At 36.1% G+C, this 19,773-nt stretch overlaps 2 protein-coding genes across 2 annotated transcripts in view; one reads left to right on the forward strand and one right to left on the reverse strand.

The window, feature by feature from the left end:
• The window catches only part of NAA15 (N-alpha-acetyltransferase 15, NatA auxiliary subunit), a 25,007-nt gene extending 19,843 nt beyond the window's left edge, over window positions 1-5,164 (forward strand). The window contains exons 15-20 of the mRNA XM_072405840.1: window positions 152-345; window positions 842-950; window positions 1,697-1,795; window positions 2,245-2,388; window positions 2,709-2,806; window positions 3,683-5,164. Coding sequence (XP_072261941.1) covers window positions 152-345; window positions 842-950; window positions 1,697-1,795; window positions 2,245-2,388; window positions 2,709-2,806; window positions 3,683-3,883 — 845 coding nt within the window. The 3' untranslated portion in view covers window positions 3,884-5,164. The remainder of the gene's footprint in view (window positions 1-151; window positions 346-841; window positions 951-1,696; window positions 1,796-2,244; window positions 2,389-2,708; window positions 2,807-3,682) is intronic.
• Window positions 5,165-7,822: 2,658 nt separating this feature from the next.
• Window positions 7,823-19,389, reverse strand: LOC140326862 (uncharacterized; the record flags this gene model as incomplete). Its single annotated transcript, XM_072405842.1, is given in 13 exon segments — window positions 7,823-8,137; window positions 9,611-9,738; window positions 13,179-13,246; window positions 13,555-13,627; window positions 13,922-14,011; window positions 14,298-14,376; window positions 14,622-14,820; window positions 15,814-15,970; window positions 16,680-16,739; window positions 17,894-18,004; window positions 18,149-18,225; window positions 18,335-18,425; window positions 19,171-19,389. Coding segments are annotated over 13 exon segments (1,476 nt in total), but the record flags the coding sequence as incomplete, so codon positions are not given.
• Window positions 19,390-19,773: the final 384 nt, after the last annotated feature.

Consider the following 19,773-nt stretch of genomic DNA (forward strand, 5'->3'; position numbering starts at 1 on the left):
AAAAATAAATAAAAAAAAAAAAAAAAAGAGTGGCAAACCAATGTAGGTGGGAGTCGAGGCAGAAAATATTGTTGGGGATCTTGCTGTTAAATTGCTTGAGAAATTGTGTTGCATAGCCTTTTAATTGTTTACTCCCTAAATTTGCTTCTAGCCAATATGTCTGACAAGGAGTTGAAGAAACTTCGCAATAAGCAAAGGAGAGCTCAGAAAAAAGCTCAGCTGGAAGAAGAGAAGAAGAATGCTGAGAAGGAGAAACAGCAAAGGAACCAGAAAAAGAAAAAGGAGGATGATGATGAAGAAATAGGAGGCCCAAAAGAAGAGCTCATTCCTGAAAAGCTAGCAAAGGTATTTGCAGAAATCTATTAAGAACTAAGAGATTTTCAAGGATGTGTTGTGTTGGAGAATCCCAAATAGTGGTAGCCTTAAGGCTTTGGGGATTTGGAGTAGAGACTGCTAAAGAATGTAGTGGGGTCAATAATGAAAACTCAAGTGATGGCTTGAGAGCTTTTCTTCAGTGTCAAAAGAGGGGATTTTTAATAGGGGCACTAAAAAGCATCACTAACTGGGTACCAGTGTTTTAGAAAATCCCCTTACACGCAATTTAAATATTCTGAGAGATTAAGTGGCTTAGAATACATAATTTTAGTCAAGACAGCAGATGAATCTATGATTTAATGTCCTGTAGGAAAAACCTTGATCTTGTGTTGATCTTATGCAATAGACAAAATGAATCTTACCTTCAGTGTGTTTATTTGTCCTACCAATATTTATATTACAATTTTTCTTTGTTTGAAAGGATGGTTATTGCTGTTAACTTTTACACAATTTTTTTTCCATGCAGGTGGAAAATCCATTAGAAGAAGCTATTAAATTCTTAACGCCACTAAAGAACCTGGTCAAGAACAAAATAGAAACCCATCTATATGCCTTTGAAATTTACTTCAGGAAAGGTAAGAGGAATGTGATCTCTGTTTGGTGTTTAAAATGTATGAGAATGTAAATGTTTGGACTTTCTATAATTGCACCTTTTTTTTGTAGTAAATTAAAACCTTAAAATAGCATCAGGCATTACATTATATCTCCCATTATGTTAATAAATTCAGTACACATTCATTTTGTATTGGCTTTGTGTCATCCTGAACTCTGCTGCATGTTTTCACATTCCTCTTCCAGCCTTTCAGGTGTACTGTGTGCCCAAATGTAGATCTAGAAGAGTAAACATCTTGTGCAAGATCTGTCTGTCAACAATTAAAATACATCAAGCTCTGCGTTAACAGCATGTGTTGTATCCAAATTGGATTACTCTAATTGGCCTTTCAAAGAAGAAAAAAAATAATAAGTCTGTAATACTTTTTGTGCTGCTGATGTTACTGCTGTCCCAGGATTTACCCTGGTTGCACCAAATGCTGCTGTTAACCTTCAGTTTTTATTTTTAATCTAAACTGTTAGCCTGTGGCAGTTGCAGGAAAAATTTTAGCAAAGGTGCAGCACCTAATGTGTTTGTTTAAAACAGTATGGTACCTGTATCCTTTAGACATGATGTACCCAACTCTACTTTAAGTCCCACTAACCGGGCCACTATGATCATGTAATCGCTGTGTAAGCTTTGACATTTGAATGGCAAATGACAGTTTAGTTTTGTTTCCTACAACCGGTGTATCTGTCCATCTACATTCAAGGCTGCTATTTCTTATAGAAAAATTCCTTTTGATGTTGCAATCCGTGAAGAGGGCATTCACCATAGATTCTAACCACCCTTGGCTTCACCAGTGTTTGGTCCGTTTCTTCAGTGCAGGTAAGTCCTGTGACCTGATTTATAGAAAGCGAGTGCAAAGAAAAAACTTTTTTTGCTCATTATTTGCTCAATTTTTAATACCTAACCTTCAAGAGACAGATGTATTAGGACAGTGGGGTATGTGCTACATAAATATCTAAACCTGTGGGGAAAATATTCTTTATTTGAAAAAATATTGTAAATTTGGCCAATGTATAGATATTATGTGCTAACAAAATTTAGTAACCTTGTCTCTATAGCTAGCTTTTTAAATAGAGCTGTTCTTGTAAAACACAAGTGAAATACCTCCACTCTTTTTACTGCCCCTGACACTGTATGCTTTGATTCTGTGAAATGTTTTACTGACATCTGCGGTGTTATAGTACTGTGTATATCGATGGTCAGGTGTGTTCTGGATATGTACAAAAGTTTTGTATGTTAGGTCTAAACGTATTTTTTTCCTTCTATAGTGTCTGAGAGCAAAGAACTAAATGAATCCGTTAGAACAGTGTTAAAACAAGAAATGAATAGGCTTTTTGGTGAAACAAGTCCTGCAAATTTTAACAACACTTTCCTGAAGGAGAACAAGGACTCGATACCCCACCGATTATCAGGTAACCTATCGAATGTTTCAAAGGAATTTTCTAAACGCCATCTATATGTGATGCATTTAAAATGTTGAGTTAAAGACTGTTCCACAAGCAAAGTGTCAGAAAAACTTTAGAAATTAAAATAATAAAGTACAACTTGTTAGCTCATTATAATGCTCCTATTTGAATTGTGGCATAAACATTTTGGTAATTTGTACTTAAGTATACTATTATCAAGCAGATTTATACCACTCACATATAATAGCAGCCACACGATGACTGGCCTTATGTTCGGTTACTAGTATAAATTATCATTTATTTAATAAGAATGTTTAACGTTACAGCTGCCAAAATGATGTACTATCTGGATCCTTCTAGTCAAAAGCGAGCGGTAGAATTAGCAACAGCATTGGATGAATCCCTCAGTAACCGAAGTCTCCAAGTAAGTGATTTTGTTCATACATGTATACATCATACATTAAAGTTTTCAGTGTGTTCTGTAATGTGTGAACACTGGTAAACTGCACATCTGTCATGTTATCTGTGTTCAAGCTGATTGGTAAAGACAGTCAAGTCCCATAAAGTCTGAATCTTTTAGTGGTTAAATGCAAAAGCAGAACCACTTTAGGACCTTTTCATAGGAGATGCTCCCTGAAGGACATCAACGAAGTTTGTGTATACTTAATTGTTAGGGGAAAGTCCTGTGCCACTTGGGAAAGACTGACATTCTCCTTCCACAGGCCAGATTTCATAGAGTATGTAGTAGTCTAAATCTTGCTTAAAGGACTGCAGTGTCTCATCACAAGAAATTGGCTACTTGGCATTCATAAGGATCTTGTCTGCAGGCAGATGATAATACCCCTTGTCTTACGGAAGTCAGGGAAAGTTGAATATATTTTCTTATGTTTTTCACTAGGCCTTTTCCATAGGCTTTTATGTAGCACTTAAGGTCAGAGACATAGGCGCTGCATTGAGGCACACCCAGTTTGCAGCAGGAATAGAACTGTAGTTGTATAGATTTTTACTGCACACTCAAGTGATTTAGTGATCTCAGCAGCAAATAAGGGTAGAAAGAGACTAAGGGTGTTTACTGAAGACAAGTGTGTTGCTGCCGGGGAAAAAAATTACATACAGATGCAAGTTCAAAGATTATAAGGAATAAAGTTAATGTGCAAATTCCTAAAAACCGGTCTCTCTACACATGTCAATATGTCCTACATTCATCATATCTATTCTCCCTGCTGAAAAGGCCCACTTCTGTGATTGATGACATTCTATAGATCTGATTTTCCCTTGTTCTTCTTTCCATGACTTGCAGACTTGCACTGAGGTGCTGGAATCCTTGCGGGATGGCAGCTTAGGAGACAACAAAGAAGCTGCGGAGTCCTATAGAGCCAGCTGCCACAAGCTCTACCCTTATGCTTTGTCTTTCATGCCACCTGGCTACGAAGAGGACATGAGTATCACAATTAATGGAGATAGTTCAGCAGAACCCGAAGAACTGGCGAATGAAATGTGAACGACTGATATCCAACAGACATTGGACCATATCAACTATCTAATATTTTTGTCACGCACCTGCTGTATTGCTCTGTAACTTATGTGGAGAATGAAAGGAGTAAAAGAATCATGTCTTTAAAGATTGTTTTACTTTTTTTATATCCTGCTGAAGATAAAAAAAAGAGATTAATCATGTATTATAGGATGGATCGGTTTCTATAAGTAACCTTTGCTGCTAAAATTTGAAGAGGGAATAAAATCTGAGTAAGCTACCCTGTTTTTAAAGCAAATAATTTATGAGAAAAGCCAAAAGGGTGTTACAGTGGTCAGAGCAGGTGTGTGGCACAAATATTACTTCCAATCATGTCTTTTTAGAGATGAATGATCCCGGACAGCACACTCCCCATAATGTCAGAGGGGCCTGCTGTGTACAGACAGCTCGGACATTGCACAGGGTCAGGATGCTGTTTTAGCACTGGATTTTTTTTTTTCTTTTTATTGAGCACAAGAGATGTTCTGACCTTTCTAGGTCATTTGAAGTACTCCACAGTTTGCAGAGACCTGGAGAGGAAGTGTGATATTCAGTGGCAAATAACAAAATGGGTATCTGGAGAATAGCGGACATTCTGCTACATACAGTATATTATCTTAAGAAAAGTTCTCAAGCTACTTTGAGGTGTTTGTGCTTACACATTTTTTATTGTTTTTGATCAATTTTAGAATAATCTATTTGAAACAAACTTGAGTAACGTTCATTAATATAATTTGAAAATAAACCTAGGCCCGACACTTTTTTTTTTTTTTAATTTCTATTGTTTTTGCCAAACATTGAAACTATATTGCAAGAACCAAAAGAAATCATGCACTGTTTGGGGCATCAACTGAAGTGGTTTTAAGAGAAAAAAAAATTGCCTTTTTTGGGAAGAAATGCAGTGTAATCCATCCTCACTTTGAAGACATGGCTTCACAGTAGGCTGGTGGTCTTTTGGGACAAGTACAACCTCAGCAGGCCTTGCTTATAATATGCAGATTAAAAAAATGATCCTGCAATTTAGATACCTCTGGATTATTTCCACAGTGTCACAGATTTGTTATACTTGAAGCCCTTGATTTCTAAGAGCTCTATTACGTGCTCAGTTTCTGGTGTGGCTCCACACTTTGCAGTGGAGTGGCAGATACTGTTTTCCCCTCTTCCAATAACAGACAGCTTCTTCGCTCTGCAGTTACCTATGTTATTTCCTTTTTGTTGTCAAACATAAGGTACCAAATATAATGCAATAAAACCTTTTGAAAAATGTTACCAGTTGAGCCAATCTGCCAGAATCATGTAATTCCTCAGTTAGTTACTGCATACACTCGAGCCAGTTTGACCAAATCATTTGATTCCTTGATTACAGCTATTGTGTGTACTGAAGAATCAGACTAATTCAACAAGAGCTCCATTTTTGGTAGATTCTGAAAAGCTGCATCATCTCTGTCTATTAAACCCTATTGGGCTGCAGCATGTGTACTCCATTCAGTCCACCATCATGGAATTGTTCTGTCCTTCTCCAAAATGTCATTAAAATAGAAGAAAAAAAAAAACCTAAGGTCATGCATTAAGAGCTTTAGTCATCGAAGGCGTTGAATAAAACAGATACCCCGTTGGTGATGTAAAATACTAGCCCATATTTGAAGCATCAGTTTTGGATGGTCTGGACATGTAAAAGAATGACACTCATTTTAATATAAATTGTACATTTTTTCAGTGTTTTACAAAGATAGTTTAAGCTGTACCACCCTGTGAGTAAATTAAACGACATCCAAAACTGAGAAATGTGCAAAAAAAAAAATGAGTGTTTACTTATTTTTCCTCACACCTTGCCTCTGACTCTAAAGTAATGAGCCATGCAAATAAACCACAAAGTTATCTATCTATCTATCTATCCATCTAACTGATGAATGACTGTAAAGGGGTATTGATGGAGATTGTCTTGATTCAGTGCTCTGCACCCTTCGTGAGAGAGAGGTTTTATGAACTTTGTTATGGCTTGTATTCCATCCTTCCCCATTTAAATAAATGACTTGTTCTGCTTTTTTTCTTCTACAAATGGGTGTGATGTATAATCCCTGGATCAGAGCATTGTACCCATAGCTACTAATAACATTTTCACCCTTGCCCTGGGTTTTATGATTGCAAGTCAATTTTCACAAATCAATGGTTTGTATAACAACTGGCTTTCACTATGACAACCAGAACTTTGTGACTAGTTGGATTAAGCCATATTTTGCTATGATTGGTCTATACTCTCAATTCATAGGGTTTTTCAAATCCTTTTCATTATTCTTTGCCATGTACCAGCTTTATTCATTACAGTGTGGCTAACCATCATGGTTTCGTAAAGATTCTATTTAATTTACACTTGTAAAAAAAAAAAACCATGCTTGGAATGTGTTACAGAGGAACTTCCTGGGAGATTCTTAACTTTTGGTGCTTTTTACACTGCTTAAATATACATACAACCACCGAGATTCCAGCTTTGTCTTTTTTTGAATCACTTTACTTCTACCCACCCTGTACTGCAATATTCCTTTTGGGGCTTCTCAGCCCCACAATGATCTCAACCTGCCATGTAGGCACAAACATCACTGTAGCTGGAGTATAGAGTTGATCAACAAACCATTGGATGGTCACAGGTGAAAGTAAGAAGGAGGGTGGATATCCAAACCATTTTTTCTGGGGGTAAGATTGAATGTTTTGCAACACCCAAAGGGTGAAAATATCTGTGGCAGTGTGCCTTATAATGGAGAGGTAATAAACTAAATAAAACCCTATATCGGAGGTCTCCCAACCTGTGGTCTTCTGCTCATGCTGGTGCACCCTCTAGTGGGGTCAGGAGAAGGACCCCCAATTGGGGGGGAGGCCATAGCTGCAGACCATGTCCCCCATATGCATCTCAGGGTGGTGGGGAGGTTCTGTCCAGAGACACTCCTGCGATGGGGGAGTGTGGGGGTTCTGGCATCATGACATCACTCTGGGGCAAGTTTCTTCCCTATTCAGTGACACACGGCTCCTCGCGCATGTGCGGTCCGGAGTCAGTAATTTAGTTGTCTGTGACTGTTGCCCTATATAATGGTCAAAGTGCAGGTGTCAAGAGTATAATGAACAACACCTGCTTTGATTCCATCCACCCGAGCTCTAAAGCACAGTAATACAACCCAAAACGAAAAAAAAAACATATATATATATATATTATATATACACATACACCAAAACATCACTTCTGCATCCAAATAAGTCCCTCCAGACCTATGTCAGTATGGACCAGCACCTACTCTCTTTGTCTTCTAGGTTCTGACAAATGATGTGATCTACAGCAGAGACTAGCACAGAAAGCAGTGTTTCCAATTTACATCAAGTGTGGCCCTGTCTGTCCAATCAAAATAGTTTGGTGTTATGGGTTTAAGCCTATGGGATGTATTTTGGGTGATTCTAGGTCAGTGGTCTCCACAGAGTTTCTATGCATGCATCTTTGTGTTCAAACAAAAAAAAAAGGGACTCCCTCACCATGAGTTTCAGAACTATAAATCTGTGAAGGGGAATGTGGGTTACTAAAGGTTGGTGGTAGGGGTAAGGATAACCACACAACATGGAAGTACAATTCTTTAAGTTGTGAGATTTCACATCGTATAATAAAGATATTCTGGGCAGTAGGACTCCAAGACCATAGTGTGTGTGGACCACATGAAGCCAGATATTTCCATAATACCAAAGTGTATTTGGCTACATACCGTCGAAACAAAACTCAGAAATCCTTTATTTGCAACCAGTGTCTGGTTTGTGTGTAGCTTGTCTGGTGTGTGTAGCATTTCTTTGAGATAAAATTTACATTTGTACAGTGATCTTGCATAAATTGTTACATGAAAGTTTCACAAGAAATACACATTTCAGGAAATGTAATACAATTTTAAAACCCCATTTTTGTATTGATTATATTTAATATTGTGCTCATTTTATTCAGAAAAATGCTCTTACAATGACTTTTAAAGGCTGATTGTGGTTTAGACTCCAGTGAATAGTGCCAAGCCTTAAAAAGCATTTATTGTTTTTCCTGTGCTGCTTAAATACATTAGATTTGTGGCATTCCATCCAATATGTTGTGAAAATGCTTAGAAGTGACCACAGACAAAAACGTGCTCCATAATAAGGTAAGTAGTGATAAACTCTGGGAAATCCCTCTTTTGAATCACCTCCATGAATATTTCAGATGCAGTATGAAGTCTTTGTTTCTGTCTAAAAAGTTGAAAAAAATGGTCATATAAAATGTAAAAACTGTGTAAAGAGACCCAACTTTACATTTACAATAATACAAATATAACATAAAGTGCACCTCTATCCAGACTACAGAAACCACTCATATCAATTTAAGAACATCTGCTGTGATTTTAACATTGGTTGGCTGGCAGGCTGTAAATCTTTTGCAACAAAAAAAAAAGTTTACCACAATTGTAGCTAAAGAAGTGAATAAGAGTTTGTTTAAATTGCTTCTACTGTCTGTTCATATTATGGTACTTATTTTAATCTGCAAAGGTTTACTTACAAGGTTTACAAACTCTATGGAATAAATACATAATATGTGAGAGCTGTTTTGTACAAGCAGTCCTATGCAGATAGCAGAGATAAAATGGTGTCCTGACATTCCTTTAGTTAAGTAAAACTGCCTCCTATATATGGGTGGACATTGAAGAAGCAATATGATATTCATGAATCATTCCATCTTTTGTCTATCAGCAAATTCTTTGTCTAGACATACATGTCTAGTGTACATTGCACTACACCTAACTGTTCCTGAGTTTTGTCCCTCATCTCCCTATCTGAGTTCTGCTGTACAGGGCTTTAAAAGGGACTGAATCGAAGTCATATTCAGGTATGTAAACTAGGTATATTTAAAATATATTTTATGATGTTTTCATGAACACTCAGTGCTTGCTTGTGAGATACATTTTGGGTGTAATTACCCACATCCTATACAAGTATATATATATGAGGGCTTCAATTCTGAAAAGCGAAACACTAATTTACTTTCATTACTCGCGTTACCCTGTTATGTTCAATTATGTCCCGTTTTATTTTATCAAGCTGTAAAGTAAATTATTTTACATTTATGTATTTTGTTTAAACCTGAAATTTTTAGTTGTAAATGAATCCTAACAGTTTCAAAAAGCCCATACAACATCCCTGTATACATTATGATTTATTAGTTCCGAATGCACTTTTACACATGAACTGTTAGTTTTGATAACCAATGATATCTGTATATTTTTTTCAATCCCTTTAGGCTTGGTTTACATGGGTTTCAGAGCAGGGCATTTGATAAATGTGTACCAAATGCCTTCTCATGGTTTGCATCATTGTAGTAGTACACTGAGGAAGGTATGGTGGGTTTCAATAATAATATAACCCTCCCTTGCAATGGTACTGATAAGTATAACACCTATTAATGTATGTAGGTTTTCACAGGTTTATAAAGGGTTCTATTTTTCCTCTTAGTAAGGGTTCTAGAATATGGAGATGCACTTGCTTTGTAAACTCAAACAAAGGTTAATGCTACCAACCTTTTGAGGTGCACTAGACAAGGTTTTGAGAGTCTTTATGAAGAGTAAAAAAAGGCTAAGTATTATAAAGGTGTAACTTTTAGTTAGTAAAAAAATTAAAACTGAGGCAAAAAAAAAATCCTTTCAGGTAATTCACACCAACTGTACTCACACATCGGAGAGTTGTAAATCAGCGCCAAGCTCATGCTCCACATCCTGGACAAGACACTGGACCATGTTTCTAGTCACTTTCCTGCTATCATCTTCCAACTCAACTTGGTGCCTTATCCACTGCCAGACCTAGAACAACCAAAAAATTAGTATTGCTTGACTTTTCTACTGTCAGAATAGTAACAACAAGCAATAAGCAATTCTTTTCCATGAGGCTTATTGTAAGCAAAAAGCATCATGTATAAAATATTAAACACTTATTTGTTTGAAAATAAAAACTCTTACACAGAACTACACAAAGGTAATCAAAATTCAGTGAAAATAGTTCATTATAAATCTGTTCCGATTTTTCAAAATTTTTCAAAGCAATGTTTCAAACAGCTTAACACAACATAGCAAGAGGTATAGATCTAAATGGGCCTTAATTTTTGGGGTTACGTTTTAGGTTCAATAGGTTTAGGTAGGTGAATCTAAGTCAATCGAAAGTTAAAACCTTTTTTTCATTTTTTTTTTTTTTGTATTTTGGATAAAATAAAAATTAGAAAAATATTCTTTGTGCACTGTTGGGAGATTACACAGATCAACAAAAAAATTAGATAATCATCTGAAACCACAGCAAACTTTTCAAAATGAGTTTTTTGAGCATATTTCAGATCTGTTTTCAGTTTTTCCCTTACACATACAGTTCTCGAGTTATGAGTACTATTACAGTTAACACTGTACCTGCATGTATTTTGTACTAAAATGCAAGCACCATTAAAGTGAATGTTAATACATCTTCAGTGTGAAGTAAAATAAGGCACACTGTGGTATACATCTATTGAACAGTGTCAGTCAGATACCATTGTTTCTTCAGAAATGCTTATTGTATGATTTTGTGTACTCTTTGTCTGAATTGTAGCGGTACAGCATCCAGCAGTAGTCAGCCATCATACTTTCATTCCAGAAACCTTGGTAGCGGTGCTCCATTAACTGAATGTCTTGGTGAAAACGTTCTCCTTGTTCGTCACTCACCATACCAAGATTTTCCAGGAAGAATTCTAGATGTGAGTGCAACAAATGTATTTTTAATGACACACGACAACCCAGTTTCTGGTATGAATCAAGCAGATTCTGAACTCCTTCCTTGTATACAGGAGACTTAGGGTTGCCCAGGAATTTTTCACACAGCCACTTGAATGCATACCAAGCTTTTAGCTCAGCTGCTGAGAGAGATTGTTTGAAAACATCATCCAGACTTGCAAAACAGACTTGATCTGTGGCCCTATAAATATCCCTTCCTTCATTTCTGCAGTGCCTATGTTTGGGCAAGGTACTAAAAACCCATGGAGTTTGATTTACCCATGGCAAGGTTCTTCATCAAGCCTAACTTGATATGGAGAGGTGCCAGAAATATTTTATGTGGATCAACCAGAGGCAGAAACTTGACACTGCTTGTTTCAGGATTATAGGTATCTCTTTGTAGCCAATCACTCTTGACATAATGGTCTTCCCTAGATCGGCTGTCCCACAGGCATAGGAAACAGAAATATTTTGTGAATCCTCCTTGCATTCCCATCAGCAAGCCAATGACCTTTAGATCCCCACAGATGTTCCACTGGTGTGTTTTATACCGGATTGCTTCAAGTAGTAACTTCATGTTGTCATAGGACTCTTTGATGATAAGGGAATAGGCAATCGGTAAATTTTACACCCTGCTTCTGTTTAAGCCTTGAAGCAAGAAGTTCTGCTTTGTGTTTGGAGAGATTTAGATCATCAACGAGATCATTCAGCTCTGCTTGTGTAAAGGTCTCTGAATCTTCATCGGCCAAGTAGTCAGGATCAGATGATTCGGGGTTGTAACTGGCTGCAACTCCAGTGCATTCCTCATCACCNTCTACAGAAGCAAGTCGATCATGTGGCGGTACCAGAACTGGCAATGAATCATCATGGGGAACAGGCCTAATTGCAGAATCAAGGCTGGGAGATACAATTTTGTGCTTAGTTTTACCTGAGAATCCACTTTTTTGACGCGGCAAATAGAGCAGTCGATTAAATGGCTACGTGGTTCTCTCCACACCATCGGGAATGCAAATGGCATTGCTGCTTTACGCCAATTTAGCCAGTCACGCAGTCCTTTGGAACAACTGGTACAGATGACATGTGGAGCCCAAGATTTATCCTGGTCACCAAGTGGACGGCCGAAATATAATTTGTATATTCTAACTTCTGTGGTAATTTGGCGACGTTGCGCTTTCGTGAATGAACCACACACGTTACATAAACTGTCTCGATTATTAAGGCAATTTTTTAGGCATGATGACAAATTAAATCAATTGCAGTTATTGCAGTCTCTAACCTTAAAAAGGAAACCATTGTTAAATGTTGTAATAAGGTAATGAATTTCACACATTATATAATTAGCTGCATCACAAAAACTGGACATGCTAGAAAAAAAACAAACACAGATTTGAAATCCGCATCACAAATACTACAAAAAAATACTGCAAAGCCCACATAAAACTATATCATGAAAATGACATGTTGGCCCTGTTATCTTTTATTTCTAGCCACATTAAGTAAATCACTCTGAAATGAAGAAAATAACCTCTTGGTTGCTTCCAAAAAAAGTGTCCCATAGAGAGAATTCACTTCTCTTACCACTTACAGTCCTGGTCCCCAGGAGAAATTGGGAACGTAAATCTCCACAGTGGGGACTCCTAGAAAAATGACAGCTTTTTAGCCCCTCATCACTAAGAAAGAATGGTTTAATATATACTTTCAGAGGTTTTTGTGAAGCTTTGGTGAATAGAGTTGCCAACTTTTAGCAGTAAAGTACCGGCACGGTAAGTGTGGCTTTTTTAAGGTGTGTACCCTTGGCAGAGATACAGGGAGGGTACAGTACACTTTTTAGAAACTGACTTTATGGAGCTTCATGTGGCAAGCAATACTTTCTTAATGCATTTCACTTATATTCCACCAAAACACAGAGATATTAATGAACTAGCTTATGGGATTCGGGTTCCGTTATGTAGGCATGTGGAGGTCTTTTCTATCTTCTTTGGCACCAAATTCTACAAACATTTCTCAATTAAAAGCCCCATAATTACTAGGCTTTCAAAAGGGAAAGGCCTTCCCAAGTAACAGCATTAGACAGGAGGCACTTGTGAAGATGATTTTAGACCTGGGCTTAAAGATAGCTAATCTTATTTTGTTTTCCTTGTAAATGTACTATTCCTAGAGAGATTAGAACTAAAGTCAATATCACAACTGATATTTAATATAACTAAATTAATTTTATGATCTCAGTCTTTTTTAATGTTGCTGCACGTGGTTTAGAGTATTAGCAAATCACAGGTAAACCAAATACGACTACTTATTTCACGGTAATGAAATTAAATGAATGGTGTAGAAACATACAGTTTACACATTCAGTACTGCCGAAAACAATTCACATAACAAGAAAAATATGATGTAAAACAACCCAGGCAAAGATTCAGAGTGGTTTCAATTAACTTTATTATATTAATTTTAAATATTTTTAGCATAGGACAGCCTGCCACTCATTATACACATGCAAATCAATATACCTGAGATCGGGATATTTCAGCTGTAGCAGAATCCTCAACTTTTCCTTTGTAGAAAAAATGTCCTTCACCTAAATAAAAAAAGTTTGTTGGTGGACAAATAGCAAAAACTATTTTGTCATGATTGTTTCAATGGCTGGAGAGTATACACTTTTATCAGTAAAGCTGGGTGATACAGAAAACCTGGAATTAATCTGGTCCAGGATTCAAAACATTTTCTATCAAATATCAAATGGTTTTGAACAAATCCATTCCAAATAATAAACAAAATACAATTGTGTATTATAGATTTCCTTTAAAATTATATCTATTCTACAATACTACATGTATCAGTTTAAAACAGAAACAAACAGTTTATCTGTCGTTGCTGCTATTTTACCTTTAAGCCAGGCATTGATAAAAAGAATACCAACAGCTATATTATATTTCAGACCATACAAAGTAACTCCACCCTAAACGCAAGAATAAGAAAGAAAATGTTAACATTAATAACTACATTTACAATTTTCATAATGAATGCATGTTATTCTACAGCAGACTGTTACACCCACACTCTACAAACTGTTTTACCATTTTTTATTTGAAGCCTGATATCCCTATAGCAAGCAGGCAACCTGTATTTATAATAAAGTCACCTTAGGGTGAGCATACGCTCTGTAGTAACTAATTAACTAAGATTTCTGTCTCTGAAACACAACCTAATCTGTAATATTTAAATGAGGAAAATAAGAGGTTGTTGTACTTACCGCAGGCATAGTAAGTAGGTCTGACTGGGTGATCTTTACAGATGGAATAACATGCAACTGGTTTGGTCCATCACTGTACTCCTGGAAAAGCTAAACAATTTGAAGACATACATAAATAAGAAGTGTCACCTACAAGTTCACTTCTCAGCAATATCACATTACATGATTTAAGAGTACCTGACATTTCACTGGGAATATTTAACTGACTTTCTTATAACATAAACTGAGTTTCTGATTTTTGTTTTTTGGACTCCTGGATGCATCTAACAAATTAACCCAAACAGTGGGCCTGATCTATAAAAGCTCTTTAAGAGTGGAGAAGATACACTTTCATGAACCTGAGAGATCCAGCAAACCCTTTTTGAGTTTACATTACCTTCTGCATTGGCATAACCAAGTCAATGTCGTAAACCATAAATCCATCCACTCCAGCATTGATTTCAAAAAGCTTTAATCTAAAATGAAGATTTATGTCATCAAATTATGTTTCTATAATATAGATATAGGGTGCAGCATTTAGTACAATAGCTTTGATTTAGCTCATTTGATGGGCAGCATGCAGACAAGAGATCAAACCATGGGCCAATGGTTAAAATATAGGAGTTTCACACTTCTCTGCTAAAAATAATATATGGGGCTTTTATCAATATTTTGAATACATAGCACAATATGCCAAGGTGGCCTAGATGTTTTTTTTCACCTTTTGACAGTGGCCATGACGTTGTTATACTCCTCACTTTCTTTGTCCTCCGGAAGCAGCAGGGCAGCCATGCCACCTGTAGCCAGGGCTCCTCTACGATGACATGTCTGGACCAATAAATCCATGTAGCTTTTGAGAAACCTTTTCTCCATGTTTACATACTTACTGCGATCGGGCAATAAGAACTCCAATCTATGTCCTAAAATGTTGGAAAAAAATATTCATAATATAAAAACTTGGAAACATGGAAAATTAAACATATAAAAGCAAAACAATAAAAGCAAATTTCAAACAATAAACTAACTCTATATGTGGACTGTATAATTTTAGAGGCAGAGCACAGGTTTGCATTTAAATTGTTGTTGTCTATCAAATAAAAGAACAGGCCTGTTATCTGTCACTTCCTAGATTTATATGTGACTAGCATTCATAATGACAGGAATCTCGCTGTACAATGTTAAATGATTTGAATGTGGAATTGTATATCTCTTGTGCTCCTTAAATGAACCTGAACTTAAAAAAGTGAAGATTTGCTAAGTTATAGGGGGAATCTAGGAATACTAATTGTGCCTAAGCAGTATCATAAAAATGAATTTATCATGAAATCTTCCTGAAAAGTAGCAGTGCACTTCCTATCTGAATGTGCATGAGTGCTTTATATTATAGCCATTTATCTGCAGTAAAAGATCTCATAAAGAACTTGCTGCCTCTGACTGCTACTCATTAGATCTGGAAAGAGACTATGCAACTATGGCGATGAGTGCTAAAAACTATGCTGTAGTTGTAGACCTGTAGTGCAAGTATTTCCCTGCTTCTGCTTAATTCATTCCTTGCATCTGTACTTTCTCCAGCTGCTTCCAGAATATTACCACCATCAGTTATCAGATCACCAAATATAGGTGTGGGGGGGAGAAAGTCAGCTTTGGTAGAAGCAAGCAGGAGCCTGTTACTCTTCCAAGTTGGCCACTTCCACCAATAGTGTATACATTGCAGAACACATTACAGTAAGTAAGTCAACAGGAAAAAAAATGATATACACAACTTCCACAGTTCAGACCCTTCTTATTAATGTAAAAGAATCCAGAAATAAAAATGATGTGTAAGTGTGCCAATAAACCCTCTTATACCTTTAGTGTGTCCTCTAAATGCTAATATATAAAATACAATAACTTATTTTAAGTACATTCATTACCAAATTTGTTAACAAAAGATGCTGAGTAATCCCAGATGCCACAGTTCAACCCAGCAGAATGTTCTCTGAGCTCATACAGTATTTCTTCCATTTCAAATGAAGCCAGCACACTTTCAATTATCACTGTAGCCTTTATGCTCCCCAAAGGCAGATGAAGCTACAAGTAGAATGACAGAAAAAAAATATAGCCATTAACACTTTGGTTCAAATTTGTGAAAAGTGCAAAAAGTCACTTTTAAGGTTCAAAGTAATTTCTAAACATTTGTGACATTTTCCCACTAAGAAAAAAACATATTTTTTTTAGTTAGGATTTGATTTTATTTCCATGCCTCTTTGATTCCTGTACAGTAAGTCATGTAGCTTGTTAGTAAGACAAATTCACTTTTATCAACCTTATAAATATTGTGCTTGATTAAAGCTCTCCAAGGGTAGAGATGATACTTTTTCATCAGTGAAGCTAAGTGATCCTGCAAACCTGGAACAAATCTGGTTCAGGATTGAAAACATTTGCTAACAAATAACTAATGACTTTTAGGAAATCCATTCCAGAATTGCTGGATCACACAGCTTCACTGATGAAAGTATCCTCCCCAGCCTTGGAGAGCTTTAATAAATCAGGCCCAATGTATCTCATGGAAAAGTAGAACTGGATTTTAGGTACATTGGACCCATGTGGGAAATAGGAGGAGTAAAGAAGTGTCAAAGAACAGTCAAATTTTAAACCTTATTAGCTATCAATGAACACTTGTATATAGCGGTACTGCAGATCTGTATACAGCATATTGCTGCAATAATAAATTAATAATAAATTATAAAGCATAGAAATGTAACTTCTATATCAAAATGCCATACTATTATCTTATTACCTTTTCCTCAGTCCACACAAATATCTGATTCCACAGTCTGGCCTCAAGAAAGCTTTCCACCTGTAAAAAAAAAAAAAAATGTTTCCTTATTGATGTTTTAAATTTACATGTAAAATAGACCATTTTGAACTGGCAGATATACAAACAACAAACAGCTACATTTTTATTTTGCATACATCAGCTCTTGACAAAATCCGACGAGGAATCTAGTCAAGCTGTGGCTGAACAGATATGATTAGTGTGAAATTGTTTAACTGGTTTACAGCTGAATTTCAGTCACAAAAACTTTCATTCAAATATAGTCCTTAATAGCCACAGATGATATAAACACTTTTTGTGCACCAAAAGCCTTTTCATTCCAATATATAATATATCAACACAAGATTACGCAGAATTACACACAGCACACCAAAATAAAAGCAAAAATTCACATACTTACTTTTTTATTAGAATACTATTTGCTTTTCCAGATGTTCAGGATTAAATACATTTTGCTACACAAATGGGGAACACTTTCTCTATTTCTCTCACCTCTTTGGCATTCTAAATTCATATGGACATTTTGCTGCACAAAAGAGTCACACCAAATACTGAGAGCACATTTCACTTACTTTGCCACACGCAGATATGTTATTGGATCCTTTTTTTCAATATCCAACAATACAGGACAATATATAATATTGTTTAACTAGGTTTTCTTCATGTACTTTTAGGACTTTTTTTTTAAAGATGATGTTATAGGTCACATTCATATCAAAATATAGAAAATTTTAAACTTTTATGCACCACTGTACATGCAGGTATGTTACAGATTTTAAAGAACAATTAAAAGCACATACAGACGTACATTTGTGTAGTTATATACATTGCTCAGTTAAATATAAAAAAACACCTGCCTAGCTCTGACCCATCAAGGAATGAATTTCACAAGATGTTCAAAGGTGTCCTGTGGTATTTGACACTAAGATGTTAGCACGTAATCCTTTAGGTTACACTGCATTGATTGGCCTGTCTTCTTCTCAAGGTGACCATATTTAAGGTTATCTACAACTTGAAGGTAAAAAACTCAGAAATACTGGTCCTCAACCAATGGCTTATGTACTCATAAGCAATGTTTGTTTTAGTTACACTTGTTGTTCTCGTGACCTATAGATTGACTGTTAGTATCTGCCTGTTATTGCTGAACATGGCTTAAGACCTGACATATATTCTACCTTTGATAAATAGAAAAAGGGTCCACTTTTACTTTCATAAAGTCTTCTTCCAGTGTGGTAAATCAGTAGACCAAAATCAAAGAGAGGACCAGGGATCTCCCTGCCATTTACCTGTAAACAAGAAGTTATTATAGTTAGTACCACTATTTTTGCTGCAAATGTCTTATTAGTGACATTGTGGGCATAAATAATATACATTGATCATATGTGAGATTATGATCAGAAGTTATGTATAAAATATATATCACAAATTACCAACATGTTGTGCTCCACCATATTCCATGCTCTTGGTCTGAGCATTAACACTGGGGCCTCTGAGATCGGTGGTATGCCTGTAAGTGGAATGATGGGCATAAAGTGAAATATAAAACCTGTGTAAATTTTATGTATTTAATTTTCTTTACACAAACGTTAAAGTAGATTATATGTGCAGGATGTTACCTGGTACTTTGTTATAAACAACTTGGTGGACATTGAAAATTCCTTTTATCTGATTGAAGAACGTTGGACAATTTCCATCATCAAAGTCCACCTACATAAGGAAATAAATCTAATGGATTGTCTGCAGCCATTAAAACACTGATTATTAAATCCTCTGTTTGGATTGTTTTTGGCATCTTTTATAATTTTTTTTTTTAATACAGAAAAGCAATTAAGAAAAAGGACAGGGGCAGGTGCATTAACTAATTAGGAAGAAATTAAGAAGAATTAAAAATAATATATATTGAACTATAAAAATCATACATTTGAATTAAGAGAATCCTGTACAACTGTATGGTACTAAAATTTTAGAATCTGTTCATGTCACTAAATACCTCCCTAACTACCCCAGTTAAAGTGAACCTTGGTTAAAGTAGCATCATAGCTAAGTCCAAAATGTAAGAACATTATGATCCCAAAGCCAGCAACCAGCAAAAACTGAACCCAGATAATCTACTAAAGGTAGAAGGCTTTTTGGTTTATATGGACAGTGAAAAGCCAAAAAACTTTAAGGAATGAGAATAGTTACATGTTCATTTAACCACCTGGAGTCTTGGGACTTTTCTCCACATTCCCTGCAGCTTCTGTGCTTTTCTATTTTTATCTTGTCCAGACAAGTTGCCTTTCCTTGGTAACCTCAACCTTTCTTGGATATTAGGAGCCACATCATTACTAGCCATATACAACTATTTGGTACTCTCCACCCTGTTCATAACAACCTTTCATACAGTTAAACAGCATATTGGGTGAAGCATGAAAAATATTCTCTGCATACACACCACCAGTGTAAACTGTACCTGAATTCCTTGGGCGGATGACAGAAGAGCTTGGTGAAAACGTTCAGTTTGACAAGGTGCGGTATCTCCAATATCCACATGTCTGTTCTGTAGTCTTTGGGGTACAGCTGCTACTCTCCAGTGTGGGTCATCTCGGACATGAGTGTTACCCTGTAGAAAGTCTGGGTAACTGTTTTTCATATCCAGTTCAACTTTCCGTGCTACTCGATGCCACAAAATCTGCAAACATTTTATAACACCATCACAAAGATATAACTAGGTAGACAATTCTTGATAACTAACAAATGAAGATTGAGGACCACAACCAAAAAAACAAAAAAGCTGTAAGAAAAAAATACTTCTATAATAATATTAATTCTGTCTGAACCATTACCTGATCTTTGTAATCAATCTCTTTTAATAGAAATGATGTCTTCTAAATTATTATAAAAAGCGAGACAAATTAAAATGTTGCCTAATGTAATACTACCCAGATCAGATGGGAGATCGCCAGCTTAGATTTGTGAACCTACTATGAACCTTGAGATCATTGGTGAGAATGTGTCTTTCTTTTTTTTTGATATGTACTAATGGCTTATGCGGTTATCTATATGCTATACCTTA

This window comes from Pyxicephalus adspersus, chromosome 3, assembly GCF_032062135.1.
Source record: "Pyxicephalus adspersus chromosome 3, UCB_Pads_2.0, whole genome shotgun sequence".
Taxonomy (NCBI): Eukaryota; Metazoa; Chordata; class Amphibia; order Anura; family Pyxicephalidae; genus Pyxicephalus; species Pyxicephalus adspersus.